General features: G+C 39.6%; 2 protein-coding genes across 4 annotated transcripts in view; one reads left to right on the top strand and one right to left on the bottom strand.

The window, feature by feature from the left end:
- LOC117153412 (WD repeat-containing protein 47) overlaps positions 1 to 21698 on the bottom strand; it is a 79222-nt gene that overhangs the window by 54628 nt on the left and 2896 nt on the right. Inside the window, exon 1 of one of the 3 annotated variants that reach the window (XM_033327439.2) lies at positions 19092 to 19676. The exons of 1 other annotated variant lie outside the window; for it this stretch is intronic. In XM_033327439.2, the coding sequence (XP_033183330.2) occupies positions 19092 to 19156 (65 nt within the window). In that variant the 5' untranslated portion in view covers positions 19157 to 19676. Of the gene's footprint in view, positions 1 to 11767; positions 11818 to 19091; positions 19677 to 21698 lie in introns of those variants that run through there. One more of the 3 variants, XM_076619504.1, reaches the window with a different exon arrangement.
- Positions 1082 to 3631, top strand: LOC117153418 (uncharacterized). The gene is made up of 5 exons (XM_033327445.2): positions 1082 to 1099; positions 1189 to 1611; positions 1685 to 1820; positions 2303 to 2655; positions 3221 to 3631. Exons 1-5 carry the CDS (start codon positions 1082 to 1084, stop codon positions 3629 to 3631), a joined length of 1341 nt encoding a protein of 446 aa, XP_033183336.2.

Genomic DNA, 21698 nt, shown 5'->3' with positions numbered 1-21698 from the left:
AATGCTAATTTTGCGATCGATAATACTAAGGTTCAACGCATCACGATCTGATTCACCGGGATTGCTGTTCGGACGATACGTGTTATTGCAAAACTGAGTAATGTTACGCTCGTAAGGAATGTGCGAAATCCTTGCTTTTATAAGTTCGTTGCACTTCGAGGCCACCGGCCCTGCTGACACGCCCTGATTGTCGCACGAACTGGGTGGATAGATTCGGACGTTGATTTGCTATTCCCCTACTAAACTACTCTTTCCTGTGCGTGAATATTTCAAACATAAAATCGCCCGCGTTTGCTTCCGTTTGTATATCGTTTCGATGTTTCTAACTCATAGATTCACCGGTCAGACGATGAAATCGCACGAGTTGCTTCTTGAATGAAATATGCACAGCGGGAAGGCTCGGAAACGTTTAGTAGATTGGAACGATGACATGGATTTACACGAGGGCCGTTATTATGCGGCCACCATATGACGATGATATTCCATTTCGTTGCAAAATCCTACAGACTCGATGCAGCAGGGAGAAACTTGATATTTCGAGCAACCCCGTAAAATCTCCTACTTTATATTCCTCTGGAAATCTCGTTCTATCCAACTTGCTGGGAATCGAAGCGCGAACGACGTTGGCGGAGAATATGGGTATGAGGAAAATTGTTATCGACTGCCTCCATATGGTGCCGAAAGTTTCTTTCGAAGCGGCTCTTGATCAAAGGGTGTGAATTACGAGATTTGTATTGCTTCACCGACCAGATGAAATACGACGAAACGAAAGGTGATTTCTATGGCTGAAAGATTTCATCAAAAATACATTTTTATTAAAAATATATATATATATAGCATATGAAATCGCGATGAAAGCAATACAGGTGACAAGCGATACATGAATTTCGTAAAACAGTGACCCATAAAAGTCTTCTGCGAATTTGCTAAATTTCCCAAGTTTGTAACATGCTGGCTTGACAAAAGTGCGTGCCAGACGAAATACGTGACATCAGCACCTTCGTCCGTTAATTTATGTGTCTTTAAAGCCCGCTGCGCAGATTCGATCGAACTGTTGAACGATCAACGGTAAAGTACAACAATGGGGCAATTAACGATGGTAAGATCGCAATAATTGACGTTTGAAATCGTAATATGTACACTAAATTATAAAATATCACGCTCATACTTGATAATATTTGATTTCAGTTTTTAATGGCTATTTTCCTAGTCCACTATGCGTTTGCTGACATTATGATACAACCTGGATACGAACATTCACACTCTACACAGAAATCAGATTTGGAGGAAGAACATCAGCCCATAACTCAACCTCCTGAAACTCTTCCAAATTCAGAAGACAAAGGCCATGAATCACATCCTCAATCACACAGTCCACGCCAATTAGTACAACAACAGGGATACATGGATCCAGGGTATCATTTGGAACTTTATCCAGTGTATTCGGATTCATACCATGTTCCCGCTCAAGCATTGTCGCCGATGTTTCAACATGTAATATTGCCACCTATGTCAAGAACTGCTTACAGACGACTGCTGTCTGATATGAATAGCTACGGATCAGCAGGAATTCCCGGGGCAGTTCTACCCTATTATCAATATCCTCCTACAGTGAGCGCGCAAAGTTCATTATTACTTTCAGCACTGTCTCCTGTAATTATCGATTAACCGATCATTTTTTTAGGCAGCACACAATCGATACAGAAGATCTAATCCAAGCGAAGAACCCGATAGAATACAAAGGGATGAACACGATGATGTGGCCACGAAGTCGCCCTTAGATGATTCGTTATCGGTCGTTGATTTGCAAGATCAAGAGAGTAAGATAATTATTTTCAAGTACAATATTAGTGTTACATGTGGAATGTTGGCTAGTTGAATGATACAGATACTCTGATTCTTGGGCGTATATATGTATAGCAGAATTTCAAACGAAATATTAGTTATGACCTTGTTCAATGAATTCTTATCGATTCCACTTACATATCTGGTCGTGAGTTCCTATTATACGAATGAAAAATCATAAAAAGAGAAAGAATCGGTGAACTTTTATGATATGCATTACAGCTATGTGAATTCTACTACAAATGATCCATTTGCAAATGTGATCATTTTGACCAATGACAAAAATATATTCGCCCCATTTTTCAAATTATGTTATAAAAGATAGTCCTATTATCTACTATATTACCTACTATAAATCAATTAGACTTACATATCTTTCACTACCCAACTTTTCACCTATGAATAATCTTCATAAAAAATCGCAAATAAATTCTATCAAATAATGATGTTTCTACAGAGAAGCGCGTGAATACTCGTCAGAGTGTTTCATTGTTGGGCTTGAATCCATCGAACATGTATCCTGTGCAGCAACAATACCGTTCTGTGGAATTGAAACCATCCTATAATCCCTATCAACAAATACCAGCCGAAGTAAAGCAAAAAATGCCACAAGAAATGCCAATTGCTAGTCCTATAGAAACCACGAGTTCTTTATTAGCCAACAAAGATCTTCATCACGCATTATTATTGCAACAAACTTCCCCCCAAAAACAGCAACAGAGAAATTCCTTGGATTCCATGGTCTCTGCTTCCGTTCAATCGTCGCCAGCTGATATCGTGGGAAGTCAGCGCGAATTTAAAATTTCCACGGTAGGAATTTTTGTTTTATATACACACAATGAACCATACAAAAATTGTTTCATACAATGAACTGTTAAATTCTAACGACTTTGTATACGTTCATTACGGATTTGATCTTATTATTACTAAACCAACTAAACTAGAACTACGAATATTTTTTTTTCTGTAAACTTCTACTTTTACAAACGCAACAGAAATCTATTCCACTTACTGAATGTCATAACAGATACTATACTTTGATTAGTTCGTATTTTTATCGTATTTTTTTTTTTTTTATTTTAGGAATTATGTCTTTAAATCTCGCATAAATCATTCATAGTCCATTCATTATAAATAATTTTCCAACAAATAATTTTCATACACAATGCCCGTTACTATTATTGTATAACTTTAAATTGTAAAATATTTTTTCACATTTTCGTGATTTTGCATCGCGTCTTACATAACGTATGTGATATGCATAATCTAAAAATATGTACTTTGACTCGGATCATGATAAGATATATCGTAATTGATAAACGTGTTAATTGACAAAGAGTAATGGATATGAATTTATTTGCAAATACCTGAACAGGAAAAAGCTGATAATCATAAGGATCAAGTGGGCACGAAGCTGGGGGATATCTACAAAATAAGGGTGCACCAGCACGTGCATAACCACGGGAAATTCAAGGATAATATGTCAAAAGAAAGTTACAGCATCACGATTCCTACGAACGCGCACCACGACGCTGAGCCATCGAATAATTTAACACCGATACAGCCCGCTGCAGAGCAAGTTTATAGTAAGCCAACTGACCTGGGGACAAATTATTTGCCATACACTCAGTACACCGTTACACCTCAATCTTATCCTGTTAGCGATTTCGGTAATTATGTAGGTAATTATGTTTGGTCATGCCCATATCCGTCCCCCTATTCGCCATACAGAATTTGTTTCGATACCAATGATATACAACAACCTGTCGTATATCAGTTAGCTTAAATGAATCTCGACTTTGCAAATCAAACGACCACGCAATTTAACTACATAGCTATACTTTTTGGATTTTGTATAAAATGTTTATATCACGATATTTTATATTTTTTCACGGATATTACACGTCAATTAAGCATCTATCGAATATATATGTAAATTTCATCGTTCTTAATCGATGATTAGATGAACATTTTTCAATAAACGTATAACCATAAACGCCGTCAAGTTTATTAGAAGCTTCCCTACCCATAAAGTGTTACATCTCGTGCCGTTAACAAGGAGGCTGCACATAATCGGACCTTAATGCTCGTCTGCCAACCGGATCTCACTATCATCTCATCAATCGCTTAATCACGGAACTAATTCGAAAATACGTCTATCACTTGACACCCCTCTCGTCAATATTTATTAACTTGTCGGTTTTACGCAAACATTTCCAGAGAAATAAGAAACAATTTTCCTCAATGATCCACGAGCTTTCGCAGAAAGCCAAAGATTACCTTTCATTCCGGTTCGTTTACGGTTTCTTGACTCAGCTCGTTTCCAGATCGCGTAAGATTTCCCTGCCATTAACTCGACTATTCCTTAATTAGTATATTAACGCTGAAGACGGCGAACTCTCGTCCAGGACACGTTTCACAGCCCGGACCGTGCAGCAGCGGTTGCGGCTGCGAGACAACCGAGCGACTGAACGAAAATTCAATTTCGGACAATTTGCCGGCAGCGTTAATTGACCCGAACAGAGAGGCGAGAAGTATGGCCGGTGCACGACGAGGGCATCGAGTGTCTGCAACCGGAAAAGGAGGGCAAACACTGATCGAGCAATTTCTGATTTCTCGCTCGGGACCCGAACTTTCGAACCTTGTATCCAACCCTTCCGCCCTTCGTTCATCGTGAAATGTAATTTCTTCGAAGCTGCGAAATTTCAACAGTGTTTGCCATTCGTTACGCTCGTCGAAAGTGCAAGCGACGAGATAAGGAAATTACTCTGTGTAACGAAGTTCGGAGACGTGCCTCGGAGAATACACGGGCTATGCAGATGCACTCCAGCGATTACGGGCAAGCGGATAGGCGAGGCGAGAACGTGAACCGGGGATAAATTCAGCATTTACGAGCGAGCTTCCCGTCAGCGCGTTCAGAAGCAGGACGGCGAAGGACGAGCGGGAACGAGCAAGTTTTTGGAAAGAGAACGTTTCACGGGCGCCCAGGAGATTAATTTTCACAAGGAGAATTGCGGCTACTTCTTCCTACTTCAGCCACATTTAATTTCCCTTTAAATTGTGAAACTTGGGGAGAATTGGAAAAAATCACATGCCATGCCTTCGTAGTGGTATAATTCGCGTTGTCGATGCGGTAGTTTGAAAGGTAAAAGTTACAATCGAGATTGGAATGGAAGAAATCATACTTTTATTCGTCGATCAAGTCCGTGAGATTTAATGGTCGGTTTTAACGGTTGAATCTAGCAATCGTACAATGTTGCGCGAATAGAGGGTATCTGTCTGTTTCGCGGACAAGAGTATCGATGTCTGTGCTATGAATAGATGTTGCAGTTGACAACGAACAACGGTTAGGTATTTTTACGAAGCCATATCGTCGATCCTTTTATTTGCAATTTTTCAGCTTCGAGACTCGAAAAAAATTATAAAGAATTGCCAGTGAAAGGGAACCAAAACGATAATTATTCAAAATCGACGACAGTGCAGCCGATTTCTTTTTTTTTACTTTGGTGGAATACAATCAACTTTATTGAGATAAAAAATATGAAAGTCCAAAAAGTACAAGGTCGATGTAACTTAATTTAGTTTCGGAAAAGAGAAGAATACTGTCAAACGATGAAATTAATTAAGAAAAACGATCGAATAATCATTGACGATTCGTGTTATACTTTAAAATGGTCGTAAACCCACGTTGGAAACGCGATGGCAATAAAAAGATGGCGAGACGTTTAAAGTGCACTGTAAAATTACAAAACACAGAACGTAAAACGCGGTATAATTTTAGCCACGCGATTATCGATGCTTCGAGGTATATAATTTAAACTAAATTTTTCAGCACTGTTCCGCTTACGTTTCAGCCGGCTCCGTCACGGGTTTACTCGGCTTTCGTTACCAGGCAAACAATTCGACTTCAATTTCGTTTTAATTACGCCGTGATCCTTGTATTTCGATCTCAAACGAGCAATTTTACTATCGACGATAGGACAGGTTATACGAATCCACGTGCTTTTCAAACGAAGCGGATTTTGTAGAAGTTTGAAAAAGCTGAAGCTCACAGCTGTTGGTCCTTTTTTTGCTACAAATCTTTTAAAAATTCCATTTGTACTTTAACGAGTTTGTTCACAGAGGAAAAGCTCTCTTTCTATCATGTAGAACTCCATAGAAACTCTTGTGGAACTGTGTGATAAGTCATCTTTATTAATCCCTCTCTTCCTCTCCTTTTTATGATCTGAATGAAGAGATATATATAATTGAATTTGATTTTCAAAGAAAAGGTAATGGACGAGAAACCTTAGACAAAGAATTCAGTAGCGAACTAAACGGTGATTACATCGGAATATAACGTTGTGTGAGAGTCAATAACCAGACACGATTGTCGATAATGGGTAAATGGAACGAAAGTTTTACCGATGAAAGTTTTTGTTTTTTTATAGCCATCGGTTCTTAGTGTACGTAATTCGCTGCGCAAACCAAGCAGCGCGCTACCAGTTATTCATAAACGTTGACCGTCTACTTATTAAAATGACTAATTGATACGAAATCGATGGGGAAGTGCGTTTATTGAGCGGAAATTGCGAATCGTCCACAAATCGTTCCACCACGTTTACCGTCCTATAACGACCTATGCAAACTCATCGTTATTCTCGTAACAAGTGACTCTAAACGACTATAATTAGATACTAGTTAAGGGGAGTCGGCATTTACCAAACAAAACTACCGGTCGATATTTCGTTTGCAAAAGAACAGTGAGTAACAATGGCACGTATTTCGATACACATATACGGCCTGCCGTTGTAAATGCGTCCAATTGTTATTTGTTTTCAAAACAGTAAATGTTCAATATGATCAAGATCGATATATTATAATATTTATAAAACAAGATTTGTGAATAGACACGCGAGAAAACACCAGGAGCTTCATCTATGATATATTGTACGTAGAAGATATACAATTTCCAGTTCCAAAAAATATAATATTTATAAAATTTCAATGGAAGGGATACTGCGATAAAGAAATAGCTCTACTTTCCAGTAATTTGAATAAACCAACAACAACCAACCGAAGATCAACCACAATCAAACCACCTTTTCAAGCGTGTTATAAATTCATAGTCAACTAATATCCATAATAATAAACTTTTCCACGTTTGAATATTCCCTACAAATAAAACTTTAATATCGAAGCTGCCTCTTTATTATTGCAAACTTTTTAATTCCCAAACGGTAAAATTTCCAGACGCAAATATAGCAGAGTTTTCAAATGCAAAAAAGTACAGAAAATCGATACTATCAAATATTACAAGCTTGGTGTAAAAAAGGTTTTCCTACCAAGGCCAACATATGGAGCAGTTGTTAGACTGATAATGAAAGTAAAGAAGAAATGAACACGCCGCTGAAAGAAAGAAAAAATAGAGAAACGCTCTTTAATTTGTATTCTTGAACGAAGGTAAAAACAGGTCGGTTGTATGGAACGGTTCTATGGCTCGCGAAGCCCATTGCCCCTAGCCAAGGAGCAAAGACACAAAGAGCGAAGTTTGAAAATCTCTCGGTGGCTTTGAAAGCCCGGTCATTCCTCCATCTTTTCGATGCCGGCTGGCGGCGTTTAATGCCAGAGTCAGTCCACGATCCTTTACTATCGGTGTTTCTCGGCTCCTCGCTGCGTTCGTAATTCCGGCTTTCAGACGTCCAGACGGCCACCGTGACACTATTACGTATGCGCGATTCAAATGTCCGATTAATTTATTCGATAACATTCACGGAGAATCGATATGCGTGTGCCTCCTCTCTGATTAATAAATCCATTAATAAAACGCATAGACGATCCAATGAAACGTCAGAAATTTCATTTTTTTTCGATAGTTAGATTAGACATTCTTCGTGTAAATATAGAAATTTTGTTCTTGGGTTTCGTCTTATAAAATCATATGTTATGTCGTTTCACGTAATTACAAATATACGATCGAAACGTAACCTGATCGTGCAGTAATCTTTAATTAAAACCGATTCACCAAAACTTTCACAACTTCACAAACCTCGTGTCTTCAGGTCAAAACTTGTCTCTAAGTATTCCACTCATTCTCCAGGATATTTCGTCAGAAAGTTCGGGTAACAAAGATACGATGCTAGTGGCTGCGTCTTATCTACCGACACGATTTATACCTGGAAGCTTCGAGCAGTCCGAGTTCTTTTAAAACACCACACGTATCTATCTAGCACCGAAACCATATACTCGTAAAACTCTCTGTTAAAATAATTAGCCTGTTTCTCGAGTCATCTTGAAATAAGGTGGATAACTTGGTTCTCCTAGTCACGGAATATTACAACGATGTGGACCAACGGCCTCGGACACGACGTCGGACACGGTTCGATTCGGTACGTTTACCTGCATGAAACGCCATAGCGATTTATAGAAGGGTAGTATCCGGTCTCTTCGTGGTTCAAAGCCGTGTGGCGTGCTTTCTTCATACTGGTGCACGAGTAAAGGAACCATTACCCGGCCTGTAATGGAGGTATTCAAGCAGCTCACCTTTGACCCGAAAGCTCGTGGTACCGGTGCGCGTTTACTCAAGAAGATAGCCAGCCGATGACAACTTTTTCCTCCTTTTTCACGCGACACGAATTCCTCGAGAAGGCTGCCGCCTCCGGGAAATCTCGAAAGCCTCGTTTAACCGGATGAAGACGGTGTGTGTCGTCACGAGACATTCGTTTCCTTGTAAATCTCACTGCGCGTTTACATTAACGGTTGCTAAATAAATGCGTGTCGATTACGAGACGAACAAGACGTGAAACTCGTTGTTGCATGCGTGTCACTCGCGTGATTAACACGTTTGAGAGTTTCCTATTTTCACGATGTCTTCGATGGAAACAGAATTTCCCCACGATGAGTTTGACTTTTTAAGAAAATCGATGTGCTATCGCGGATCGCCTCGAACGTTCTCGAGCTACGTTGGATGCAAATAGGTTAATCACTTTCGAAAGACTGAAAGCGAGCCAAATCGGCTCTTGTTACGCTTAAAAAATTGCTTCTCTAGAAAGTCAGTTGTAACGCAACGACGTATTATATTAGACGAGATTTGTCTTAACGATATCAACGAGAAAACTTCAATTTGGCAAGTTTTCAGTGTAATAACGCTTGTATAATGAGATTTAGCGTTTTGGTAAAAGAATTGCTCGAAAGTGGGTGAAAAATGTGGCGATGATATTACTAGATAGGCTGCTAGAATGTATAAAGTTGTTCGTCAAGTTCGAACGAGGTAAGCAGCGATTGCAGAAGCAGGGTCGAGCGTGTGGGAAGCGTGAGATCGTGGGAAGCAGAAAAGTAGCAAGCATATTGTCGGACTGTTTCCCAATCGTTAAGACGATAAAGTGGAAAAAGAAGGGAGGAACTTTGCCAGGACAAAGTCGGAATACTAGTCGTCTTCCTGAGTAATTTTACAAAGTGGTTGTATACGAGATCTGGCTTGCTATTTCCATTGTCCGATGAACAACAAGACCAGAAAAATGATTGCACAAGCTGATCCATCGAACTACATTTCGATTCTTCTTTTATTATTATAATTGCTTCATCGTATTATCCTCGTGGTCTTTATCGTTCAGAAATAATCCATATTAAAAATTAATTGGCTTACTTCAGATTAAGTCTGTCATAGCGAACATTATTAACTCCCAATCCCTGTTTCAACAGTACCTATCGATTTATCCGTTCATCTACCACGAGTATCCTCAACACTGCCATATTATTCGACATTCATGGGACTACTTGCATGAAGGAAGAAGATCAACGACCTGTCAATCCAAAATTAACCATCATCGTTCCTCTGTACACACAGAAGGAAGAATGACAACGTAATTCGTCAGCATCGTGGCATGCCATTCACTGTAGCGTAATCGACATTGCCCTTTTGTTTACCGAGTCCCCTGCCCACAAACTGCACGGATCATGGATTTTTTAATTGCCAGCAAGCTCTGAGCGTGGATGAGCACAGAAGGGTCTGTTCGCGGGTTAATTCTTCTCATTCAACCTCACATTTTATACATGTGAAACAATTTCTTAACTAAATCTTTTACGTATTTGAATTCCTGTAGATACCCTTTGTGTATTTTAAATTTTTTTTAAATTTTTAAATTTAAAATTTAAATTTCATTAATACATACCAGTCGATTATTCATTATATTAATAAACCTCAATAATTAGGAGGCCCAAATTTAACACTTACATGTTTAAGATGACTACTTATATTGTATAATGGAATTTTAAACATATAACTTCGTGCATATTTGCAATAAATATTTGTTTAATAAATAAATATAAACGCTCAAATAATAAAATATAAGTTTTCGATGGCAAGTGTTCATATATTTTTGTAAACCGCTACGCATATTTTTCGATATTACGAATATCTTACTGAAGTCATAGTCGATGTCAATATTCATCAAAACAGCAAAGCTCTTTCTCTTTAAAGACCCGTTTTAAGCGTGGCCTTGCTCTTGGGGTAGATCGAGGCTTACTCGAACGCGTCCATGCGCCACCCTTACTTTCTAACGAGTCCTCGCCGCCCTCGTCCATTGTCTCGCGGACGAATCAGCCCCGACGTGGTCGATAAAGCGCGAAAGTAGCTCGCCGTGATTTATCAAACCGTCGCTCTCTATAGTCGTGTGGAGAATTGAACAGAGAGGATGAAGTTCAGCTTAGGAGGTCGTCCGATAAACCTCCAGACTCATAAATTACCGCCATCGCGAAAAAGCACGATGTCTCGTCGATCGTTCATCTGTATTAGCCTTTTTAGAAAACATTTTAGTGCACCTCCAACGAACACGTAATATTTTACACCGTATAAAGAAGTTTTGCTCGTTAAAATAGTTGACGATAACTTTTTGTTCTCGTTTTAGCTTACAAAATATTTTATATTTTGCACGTTTCAAGCCACAACCATCGTAACCACCGGTCGATGCGTGTTAATTTAATTTTTCAGGCGGGGCGTGACGTTGACAAATTCCCGGAGTGACGCAACAATTCGGGAAAATTTTATACAAAATGGGTACAAGCGAATTTACACGGCACATCGTTGGAACGTTATCGTACGCTGGGGAGCGACGCGTTAGTAACAGCAACGCATGTATCAACGAAGGCATACAAACCGCGACGCTCGTGCCCCTGGAAATCCAATCTGTCGGTTCGCATCCCCTGTACGATCTTTCCACCGTTTCATGGCCGGATCGTTCCCTAATACGGTCGATAATACGTGTCGGAAACAGCTTTTCGCGACCAGTTTGAATGATTTGTGCAAAGCACGTGATTATGTAAGCGGATCGCAAGGGTGGAAAGCAGATTTCGCGGTTCGCCGTGTAAATTATGCGTATCCCACATTAGGGCGAAAAAAAGCCCTGCCTCTCACCCACATAGGAAGCCTATATCTCGATCTAGAAAATGATAGAACGAATCCATAAAAATTGCTGGAACCTGTGAGGATAGAGTTAACACATAACACTTGCTATGTAGAGTAGAACAATTCACGCGGTGTTTCGCAGAAACTAGCCTTCATTAAAACAAATTAACCTTACATCGTCTCGTCAGGGCAGAGAATAGATCTCGTGATACTTTGTCGTTTCGCGTACGGAAATCATAATATTAGTCGAGATACGACTACCGTTGTTGTTATCTGTGATCTCTCGTTATCAGAGACCCAAGTGATTTGTTAATTCATTCGATTGATATTAAATCCACAATCTTGTAACAATGCAAATCACAAGATAAAACCTGTTAATCTTGGATGAAACAAATTTGTATAATATATCAATTTGTAATTCAAATATCCAATGTTTGATTATGAAATAACGTGATCCAATGTAAAATTAAATTTCATCGAAAGATAAATGTCTGAAACAAACTACAGGGATTGGCTTGTACAAAGAAACTACGTATTTACTTCCTCTTGATCGTCTGCTTGCACGTTGTGGACATTCACGTAACACGTAAGGAGATCGAACGACTCAGTGGAACACGCATCACAATCGCACACGAAATCTTACGGCGAACGGAAGCACAGAACCGGAAGCACGTGGCTGAACTGCACGAACGACGTCGCAAGAAACACTGACTCGACGCCTGGCGTCGAATCGCTTCTGCGACGGCGCCTGTATCTCCGAAACGCGCGTCTATACGCAGACCGTCGCACGCGTCGAAATGCCTCGCGAAAGATGAATGCTATCTCGAAACTCGAAACTGCTGAATCGCAATGCTGTGATCGAACGCTTTGTGGACTATTCGAGCTCCTCGAACAAATGTTTCGAATGAACCGGAGTTTCATAACGATAAATCTATTTGAAGTAAGGAAATGCAAGAAACAAATTTTTATGAATTTTTGCAATTTTTATTACATTAGTATTTAAAAACGTGTTGAAATTTATTTACTTTTATTTAATTTCGAATTTTGAAATGAGTTAAGATTTCATCAAGATTCCAATATTTAGATAATGACTTTTTTATTCCACCCTGTAATATCACAATTTTCTGTTTCAATTAAAAAACAAAATAGCAGACGTGCAATAGTTGATACTTTCGTATTAAATTTTAAATAGAAGCAGCCCACGCAACGTGGAACAAGTATACTATATGGAAGATGGTACAGAATAGAATCGATCTCTAGAGAGTCTGGCATGGTCTAGGTGAAGGATAAAAAATGTCTCGATTACGTCACTGGAGAATTCTTGGAGTACCCTGGTCCATATTGAACGAGAAAAGAAGATGTAATTAATGGTAGAGAGTAATTTGATGAGAGACGAATTTATATTGAAATGAAAGTTATACGTGGAAAATACGTAAACTTTACTTATACTCGATATAAAGAAACGAAATAAAAAAGACATAACTCCTATTAAAAAGATAATAAATAATTCATAAGCGAGTAATAACAATTAACTTCGTCCTGTTCATTAAAAACTTCATAAATAAATAATCCCAGTGTTTTTTATCTATACTTTCGAGATTAATTTTCCTTCGCGACTACTAATTTACCGCGTAAACGAAACCGTACAGATCTTTCCACTTTTGAATATAAAAAGAACATAGGAACTACACACAGGATTTTGATCAAGATCAAAAGTTTCCAGGCGAATCGAGTAATTTAACACGTAACTCTTGTTATCTCGCAACTCTACCGCAAATGAAATTAATTTAAAGAATAAAAGTCTATTATATCGTAACTTTTTTCTTTTCGAAGCATATTAAACGTTCCTGCTCCAATTATATACTGTAACATATAATGCAAACGGTATAGTTGCGCTAAACTTATCAGAGCCTTGAAATATTTTTGAACAAAACCTTTTCCTCGGAGTATTGTTTCGCAATAGGGAGAGTTCGTGTCTTAATCCTATTGTTCAAGTAACGAAAGGGTTAACGAAGAAGCGTGTACTCTCGAAGAAAGGAGATTCAATTAAACGACTACCCCTCGCTCGCCATTCCATCTACTCGACCACGCCAACTACTTATCTGCCGGAAGTACTCGGCACGCACTGTTCCTTGACACTTCGATTAGCATATAACGTAGTAAGCAGAATCCATCCGTTCTCTCCACGATAATTACGATAATCGTAATCACCTAATCGCGAGCCAGCCAATTTTTCACGCCACGATTTTCACGGTTCAATTATGATACATATAAAGCCAAAAAGCTTACAAAGTGTAGATGATAGATTTAACATCTTGTAAAAACGAGCATTTACAAATCGTTAATTAAATTAATCAGTTAATTGGAACGTTCACGATTATCAGACACTAATGTTATGCAAAGTACAGATAAGGTAAGTGTGCACACAATCACGAAAGTATTCGAACATTTATAGACACCTTCTATGCACGTGTGTATTACGTGTCTCGTTACAGTGCTAATGCAATTTCAAAATATTCTATATAGCATTATTTGCACATAAAGATTTTCTATGGTATGTGTGCAAATATTTTTGTGAGTTTACTACTACCAGTGTAGATACAAATTGCAAAATGATAACAAGTTTGCAAACATCAGTTGTGATGCGTTAATAAATATGAATGACGACGCGAGCTAATTTCTCCTATGGTGTAACGTTTACGATGAACAATAGAATTACACGGTTTGACGTATGAAATAACGTCGTATGCTAATTCGTACATACGCCACGTAGCCCCGCAAGTTTTCGCTCTGAAAGAGGATTAAATGGTGGTAGGCGATCATTTTGCATTCTATGTAACCGCACATTCCTGCGGTACGCAAACGGTGACCATCATCAAGGAATTGCAGCCTCATTCGATATAAATGACGTCTCTCAAAGGAAACGTCGAAATTCCATTACTTCGAAATTTTACTCTCAGGAAATCTTGTGACAGTAAATAAAGAGCAACGATAAAACATGACCTGACTCGACTCACGATCGATACTATTCGCAATTTCATTCACAGCGTGATATATAGCGTATCAATCACCATCAAACGAGGAATCACCAAGTACATTCGAATTATCATGCAATTGCTGTTTGTTACTATAATCTCCGGTAATAAAGAAGAAAATATGATACTACGATAATGTTTTCAAGGTTAAAGAAGAAAAGGAGAAAGAAGCCGGGTATGTTACATAAATGAAGACACGCGAGATCTACGGAGGAAGGTTGGCTCCGTATATTCCACGAGGTTTCATGTCTGATCGTAGAAAGTCAGATTATTTGGTGTATAAAATACGTGTCCTGAAAACGTATCGACTTCCTCTCCAACCATCCCCCACCCCTTTGTCTCCGAATGAAAAGTATGTTTTATTCACACTCCCCATTCATGACAACCGAACACCACAAAAAGATTTACTATCGTTGACTCTCGTTTCGTCACGGATTTTAATCTCTCCGTGTGTCGTTCACCCGCAAGAAGAGTGATTAAACAACGAGCACCAGATATCAGAAAACGTAATAACAGCTGAGAACTAACTAACAAAAGTTCCACCAAGCAAAGACGAACAAAGTTTGAAGCCGCCCGAAAACCACAGTGCAGCCATTTCTTACTCGATGTAACGGTAGAAACTTAAATAACTCACGAGCAGAGGTCACAGTAGCGGAACCATCGACTTTTTGGTGAATCTAGAATGAAAATAAAGCTCACGTAGCTCACCGTCGGTGATACTTACGAGAGCGCTCAAAACATGATAAATTTAAGAGATAATTTCGAACTCCATTCTACGTTTCCTAGAAACTTAATCTGTGTATTGTATTTCGTCCGTGTGTATTATCTAGTCGCAGAGACTCTGGGACTACAGACGTATTTAGTCTCTGTGACTAATAATTCATATTAGAGACTTGTTTAGTCTCTGTGATTAAATAATGTCTACGTATCGTTATAAGAGGTTATTGCATTATACACTCGGCTAATTCAGTATACATATTCTTCTTGTATACGCTTCTCGCTCAAGATGACTAGAGATGGCTATCGATTTACAGGATTTTTAGTATTATTTATTCACTGCAAGCTCTACATTCGGAAAAGCAAAGTTTACCAATGTCGATGAATTTACTGCTGAAATTTTCTCTCGACCGTCTCTCGAAGCGTTTCGTCCTTCATCCTGTGAAAAGACGGGATACTCTAACAGCCTCTCCCATAGACATATTAGCTACCGACGTAACTCGGGTCTAACTTGCATAGCGTTATCAACATCGCGATAAATATAATCTCATATTTCCTTAAACAACGTTCCATGAGATTATGAATCTTATACTGCGTTCCTGAAAACTCTAAGAAGCAGTATCGCAAAGCATAACACGTTTCTCATATAGTATACCCAATCTCTCTGACCCTTCTTTGACCTTCACCTACGCATTGAACTTTATTGCTCACGGTCAACTTCTATGTAAGCAACTTATAGGTATATACGTTTGCGTTTGACGACTTGTATTCTTTCCTCGAAATTCCACCTTGAGTGCAACTTTTACGGAATGTTTCACATCGAAGAAGGAGCAAAGGTAGAAAGTAATAACGTTCTCGTACACGATTCGCTCGATTACACTCATGGCCTCTTTATAACCGGCGTCTGTACGCTTTTAAACGACATCCGCGCGATTATGGATGCACGAGGGCACGGAAATTATTTGCGACCAGCTGTCGACGGCAGTTTTACGGTGAAAGTGAAACGTACGAGGCAGTCGATTAATAAACAGAGGGGGCTTCCCTCGAACCAATTTCTCGAACGCATCTGGAACTTCCTCGATGGTATCTGAACGATTTAAGAATAAGGCAGATTCGATGAAATACGTACGCGATAAACAGCAATTAGCCGAACAAGTTGCAGAGAGAAATTTCTGGATAAAAAGTCTCGACGGTTTCAAATATTCAATGGAGAAACTCTATTGGAAATATTAATCAACGAGGCGAGAAGAGACTATATTCCTCGTTCTTTATGCACTCTATTCTGAATGGGAGATATTGAATCAGTCGGAGAAATCGAATCGAACGTGTTAACAATGAAAACAAAGGGGGGAGATGAAAGATGTTTCTACGTTTATTTACCACTCGAACAAAACCCAGGAACGAAAAGTTCAAGCTAATTACTGAAATCGAAACGATATCTGTTTAAAAGTCTTATTACGCGATTATGTCAGACATTTCTGCGCAAACATTTATTATCCATTGTTCGATCCAATTTACTTTTCGAGTTCCTCTAGGAAGATTAAAACGAAAGAAGACAATGTAAATTCGGCATCGCGCGGATGTAACCAAGAACTGCGACGATTCGCAGAGCAACGTTCGTTCCGGGCTGTGTACTTCCTTTAACTGACTGTGTGTTTTTCCTCTCCCCAACACGTTCACACGTTCCTTCCCATCTTCGAGATTTCCCCCCTTCAATATCAAAGCGTACCATACATGCAGCAAATCATGTTTCCATCAATGGAAAATCGTTGAAACGGATGGGAGAAGACAAGCGGACAGGAAACCGTTTCTGTGCCGGATATGGCACAGAATATTAATAGGTTGTAGGGTAATCGCTATACCTGTATCATTTCCGATTCCTTTTTCTTTTACCTTGTATTGTAAGCCGATATAACTCAGATGAAAAGGAACCAGGTATATCATAAAACTTTTTACGATTTAGAAATTTCCGGCTATATAGAAACTTCCTTGAAACCACGACTGAAAGTTGCTTACGCAGCTCTCAGTCTTCAAAACTTAGAAATTCGCTTAATGTCAAACTTCTCCAATTAATCTAACAAAGACTCATAACAATGAAGTATCTGAAAGTTTCATTTTCGTATCAAGATATACGGCATTCGTAAGCTTCGAGAAGTTATCGCGTATCAACAGCTAAGATTTATTCACGTTTCACCACACACAAAATAAAGTCAATAAGCAAGTACGTAAACCAAAATCAACAAGTACCTTTTCATACGATTGAATGATTCCTCAACTGTAATTTCTTCATTTAGCAAATGATATTTAAATAGTTCAAGCCAAAAGTGTACAGACTAGTTTTAGCAGACCCAGTTAAATTATGATAAAAGACACTAAGAATCGAGAAATTATCAAGTACATCCAACATTGCTACTAATCCGCTCGTAATCGTTAAGTCTGCGTCGTAGCAATGATTCTTCGTCGCTGGGCTTCACGTACATCGATTTTGCGTAAACATGCGTATCAGCGCGATTCGTATTGAACAAATAATTCTCCCCTTCTCGCTCTTAGCAACCAGTGGTTTCGACGAAAATCGTGGAAGATAAGGCTGTGGTTACGCTGGATGCTTTTTCTGACGAAGTGGCATGAACTGAAATATATGAAGATGATAAGTACATTTTCCTCGATTTTCTGACTTTAACGTGACTTTATGACTAACAGACATTTTCATTCGTCAAAACGACAGTTCGCTAAAAAAACACATCCACTATAACCATAGTTCAAGAGCAGTTCGTCGTCTATTTACCACCTGACTGCATATAGTTCGCAAACATGTTTGCGAAACACAGTGATATCGCGTAGTGTGGATACAAAAATATTTGCAAACATCTTGCAAACGCTGTGCGCAAACAATGTTTTTGAACTGTTCACTAGCGAGTACGCGCCTTAACGAGTGCTCAAACGTTCTCGCGTACCGAATGGATTTTCAGTGACAAATGACGCGTTTGATGCAATATGTAAACTCCCGTGGAGTAATCGAGCTCGAAAGAAAAATCGACAGATTACTGTTTCGTATACACCGTTACTCATCGATTTCGAAAGAGGCAGACAATTAAAGAAACAGGCAATAGCACTTGGAAGGTCGAATCAACTGGCGCGTCGGCGCCGCGATCGATGTTTCGGAGTCGCTATCGGCTCTGTGCTTCTTGGTTGAGCGACAGACCGATAAATGAGGAACACGAGCGTGCATACGCGCGAGAACGAAAGAACGAACAAACGAACGAAAGAACGGATAAACAAACGAACGAACGAACAGACAAACGAACGAATTCAACGTGGAAGGCCAAGTTCGTGGCGACCTTCGTCTGCACGATTTCAGGTGAGATCGTGACTAAAGAGCGCAATCGAGTATACTTTCGATCGTTGTACCAGGGAATAGCATGCTGGTTTAACCACGATGGAGAAACGAAAGATCGTTGAATTTCACCGACCTAAAAAACATTCGTCCACGTTGCTTCCTGTCGTTCGAATTTCGACGATAAAACGCGCAATAAAAACAATTTCACGTGAAATGGAATGCTCTGGAGTCGAGACACGCGTACGATTCAACTTCGTTTTTCTATCGACGATAAGTTTAGATCGGTTAGAATGGTTAGACGGTCACCTCGAAGTCATTCGAAAGAAGTTGTTCGCGCGACGCGGCAACAATACCGTGAAATAACGTTGTTTCTTGCAGTGCAGCTCCGACCGCAGAACCTCGCGTAACGTTAAGTGCGGCTTTTTTAGTCTGATCGTCGTGTCCGTTAGATTTCGTGCACCTATCGGGGTAAAGGGGGACATTAGTGTAATTCCGCGTAACTCGAGCAGGACTTTAACCCTTAACTGAAAACATCCGTGCGTTACGGTTCTATGGTAATACGAACGATTATGTCGGCTACGCTGATGTTTCTAACAGTATCGAACATTTCCGTGTATTTTTTGAAAGCTTCACTAAAAGACATAAAGACTACTGTGTTAATATTAATTATAAAACGAATTATAGAGCACATAAAGAGTAAAAGAAAATTGAATACTGTTTAAGTTTACAGAATTTAGTTAAGGCATGTCATATGAAATATATGACCATATTGTACCTTCCCAAGGTGTCTTTGGAAAAATCCTCAACCACAGTAATCGCCGACGAAGCCACGACGACCATGGTAGAGCTTCTCTCCCATATCTCGTCGCTGACCAAGTGTTTCTATTTCGAAAATCTTGTTCTCAAACCGTAACACTAATAAACAGCATCCACTATCACTTCTAATGAAAAAATTGCTGCTTCATAGACTAATGAAACACCATACGAGGAAAAAGGTATTCAAACAGTTTCTGTCCACTCTTCGATTCTCGTTTTCAATTTGCAATGCAAAAACACTAGCAGACTTCACCGTTCGAAAGCTTTATCAATCATCATTTTCGAGACACGTTTACAGGGAAGTTCGTGTAGTTAGTTGGTGGCAAAGGGCTAACGACGCTTTTAATTAACAGCGAGCGAAAGGATACGCTAATGCGAGTCAAGAGCCGACATTCGTCAGCGCCTCAACGAATCAACTCGTCACTCGATATTCATCAAGCTAGGTCAGTTACGAACTACATACTTCTCTGGCCGTCATGAAACTTCTAACGACCCGAGATACTCGTCTCACAGGAATACACGACGTTTCGCGAACATTTTCATCGACACTGCTGTCTAAAGCTCACTCGTATCGAACTCGATCAAATACTTCGTATCGTATGATCTCGATAAAGTCATACGGTCGACGATTCGCACATTGAACCTTTATCGTTTCTGTGTCCGTTTGCCTCGCGCTTGCTGAGAATCTTCGAGTCACGCGAGCATTCCGTGTATTACAAAAACGTCGATCCCTCTAAATATAAAACGAAGAACGATCGAAGCTGAATCACGGTTTTGTGAAGCAGTTCGCCATACGTTTCTTTTCCTCTCCGATCCCACTTTTGGTTGCTCGACAGGTTTGGTAAACAGGAGCGTTCTCGGTGGCTGGCCTGATCAAAGGGTGATTCGTGAAACGAGCAACGACGTCTCGGAAACACGGCACGCGAGCGCGCAGAGCCGGCGATACACCGTCTGCAGTGTTGATGTGAAGAGGAAGAAGATACGACTGAAGGTGCTCAGCGGCGTTCAAGGCGCATTCACCTTGGTTCCACGCACCTGTGTGCACGCGTGAGCGAATCTGCGCGCTTTCTCTCTCTGTCTGTCTAGCGGATACACGGCGTGCACACGCTCGTGACCGCTTCGGCCCGTGTCCACGCGAATTTTACGCTCGCCCCGCGAATCGCCGGAGAGTTTCACCGCGACCGGCATATACGGCCTTGATCTTGGCTCGCGATGTCTTGGCCACCGATGCTCGGGGACACAGCTCGCGGGTCACGATCGTTGTGTCGGACGCAACCGGTTCGAGATGGTAACAAATATAAAAATCCAAGAGTTGCGCAGATCCGTGCTGGCATTCGAGTGTCGCGAATTTTTTACGTTTGAGAGAACACATATCGTTATCGGATCTCTTATCAAATTCTACGCTTGTAGGATATTTTTTATTCCTCTTCGAAGCTAAGCTAATTATCCGCATGCTCGTTGTAGATTATCGATCATCACGCTCGTCTGCTTTTTCAACGATTTTCCACGTGCATACGTCGCCTAGTTTCTCTGAAAGTCAGAATCTTGCATACACGTGAAGATCAACAGAATAGAAGATGAGAGAGCGTGAGGCAGAAAAGGGCAATTAAGCTCATCGGAAAGAGACCAGACTGGCGGACGCAACCTTAAATACCTCCCAGTGCAATTAAAACATCGTTAATCTCAGTAATGAGAGCGCACGCGTTGACGCACCTTTAACGCAATTACAATATACCGTGCGCTGTCACAGTCTGAATGCGATGAAACTCAAGATTTAAATACACGTCTGCGATCCTGACGAGTGATACGACTTCAATCGAGTCCTCGTATAGTCTACCGATATAACCTTCCTACCAAATCCGTTAACCGTGAGCGGACCGAGGACGGAATTAATTCGCGATCGAAAGTCATTTTGCCGAACTCGTTTCTCATTGAAATTCGGCCTCTGAAACTGCCTATTTTTTCTATTCTCACTTTGTTTCTAAAATAGAAATATTCTGAAATGTTGTGTTTCTTCTCGAGGATACCATAGGTCGAGGACTTCGTGGTCGAAAGATTATTAATAATAATTCTAACTTCGAACTGAATTTCTTTAAACTTGAATTGTTTTTATTTGGCTATTGTAATTTCTCAAATGCTTTTCCAAAGATATCATACTCATTAATATATAATAATATATATGCAATAAGAAATACTGCAATATTATCAGAGATTCCAGACATACCATACCATACAGATACCAGATTTTGTTTTAATTCATGGATCAACTTATTTCAGCTAAAATCCACCGTTAGATCTAGACATGTATCTCATTTATTTCTCAGTGATAAAACATTACTTGATTTTTTTAACGATAATTAATTATATTTCTGCAATAATTTTTTCGATTCTTCATCAGTATATACCAATGAATCATTTGAAAAATAATAGAAAGATTTTAGTATAAATTTCCACAAGCTTTCACGACTAAATACTAAAATAATAACGTGCCTTAATATTTGATCCATTTTATCTATATTTTCCACAAACCATATACTTCGTCACTTGTACTACTTTTTCTTATAAT

The sequence above is a fragment of the Bombus vancouverensis genome, chromosome 1 (genome assembly GCF_051014615.1).
Source record: "Bombus vancouverensis nearcticus chromosome 1, iyBomVanc1_principal, whole genome shotgun sequence".
NCBI classification, from domain to species: domain Eukaryota; kingdom Metazoa; phylum Arthropoda; class Insecta; order Hymenoptera; family Apidae; genus Bombus; species Bombus vancouverensis.
Note: the sequence above shows the minus strand (reverse complement) of the source record. Positions and strands in the feature narration are given on the sequence as shown.

Coding starts and splice junctions, on each gene's coding strand:
- LOC117153418 (XM_033327445.2), top strand. Junction 1,821..2,302: donor TGATTTGCAAGATCAAGAGA/GTAAGATAATTA, acceptor ATGTTTCTACAG/AGAAGCGCGTGAATACTCGT. Junction 2,656..3,220: donor GCGAATTTAAAATTTCCACG/GTAGGAATTTTT, acceptor ATACCTGAACAG/GAAAAAGCTGATAATCATAA.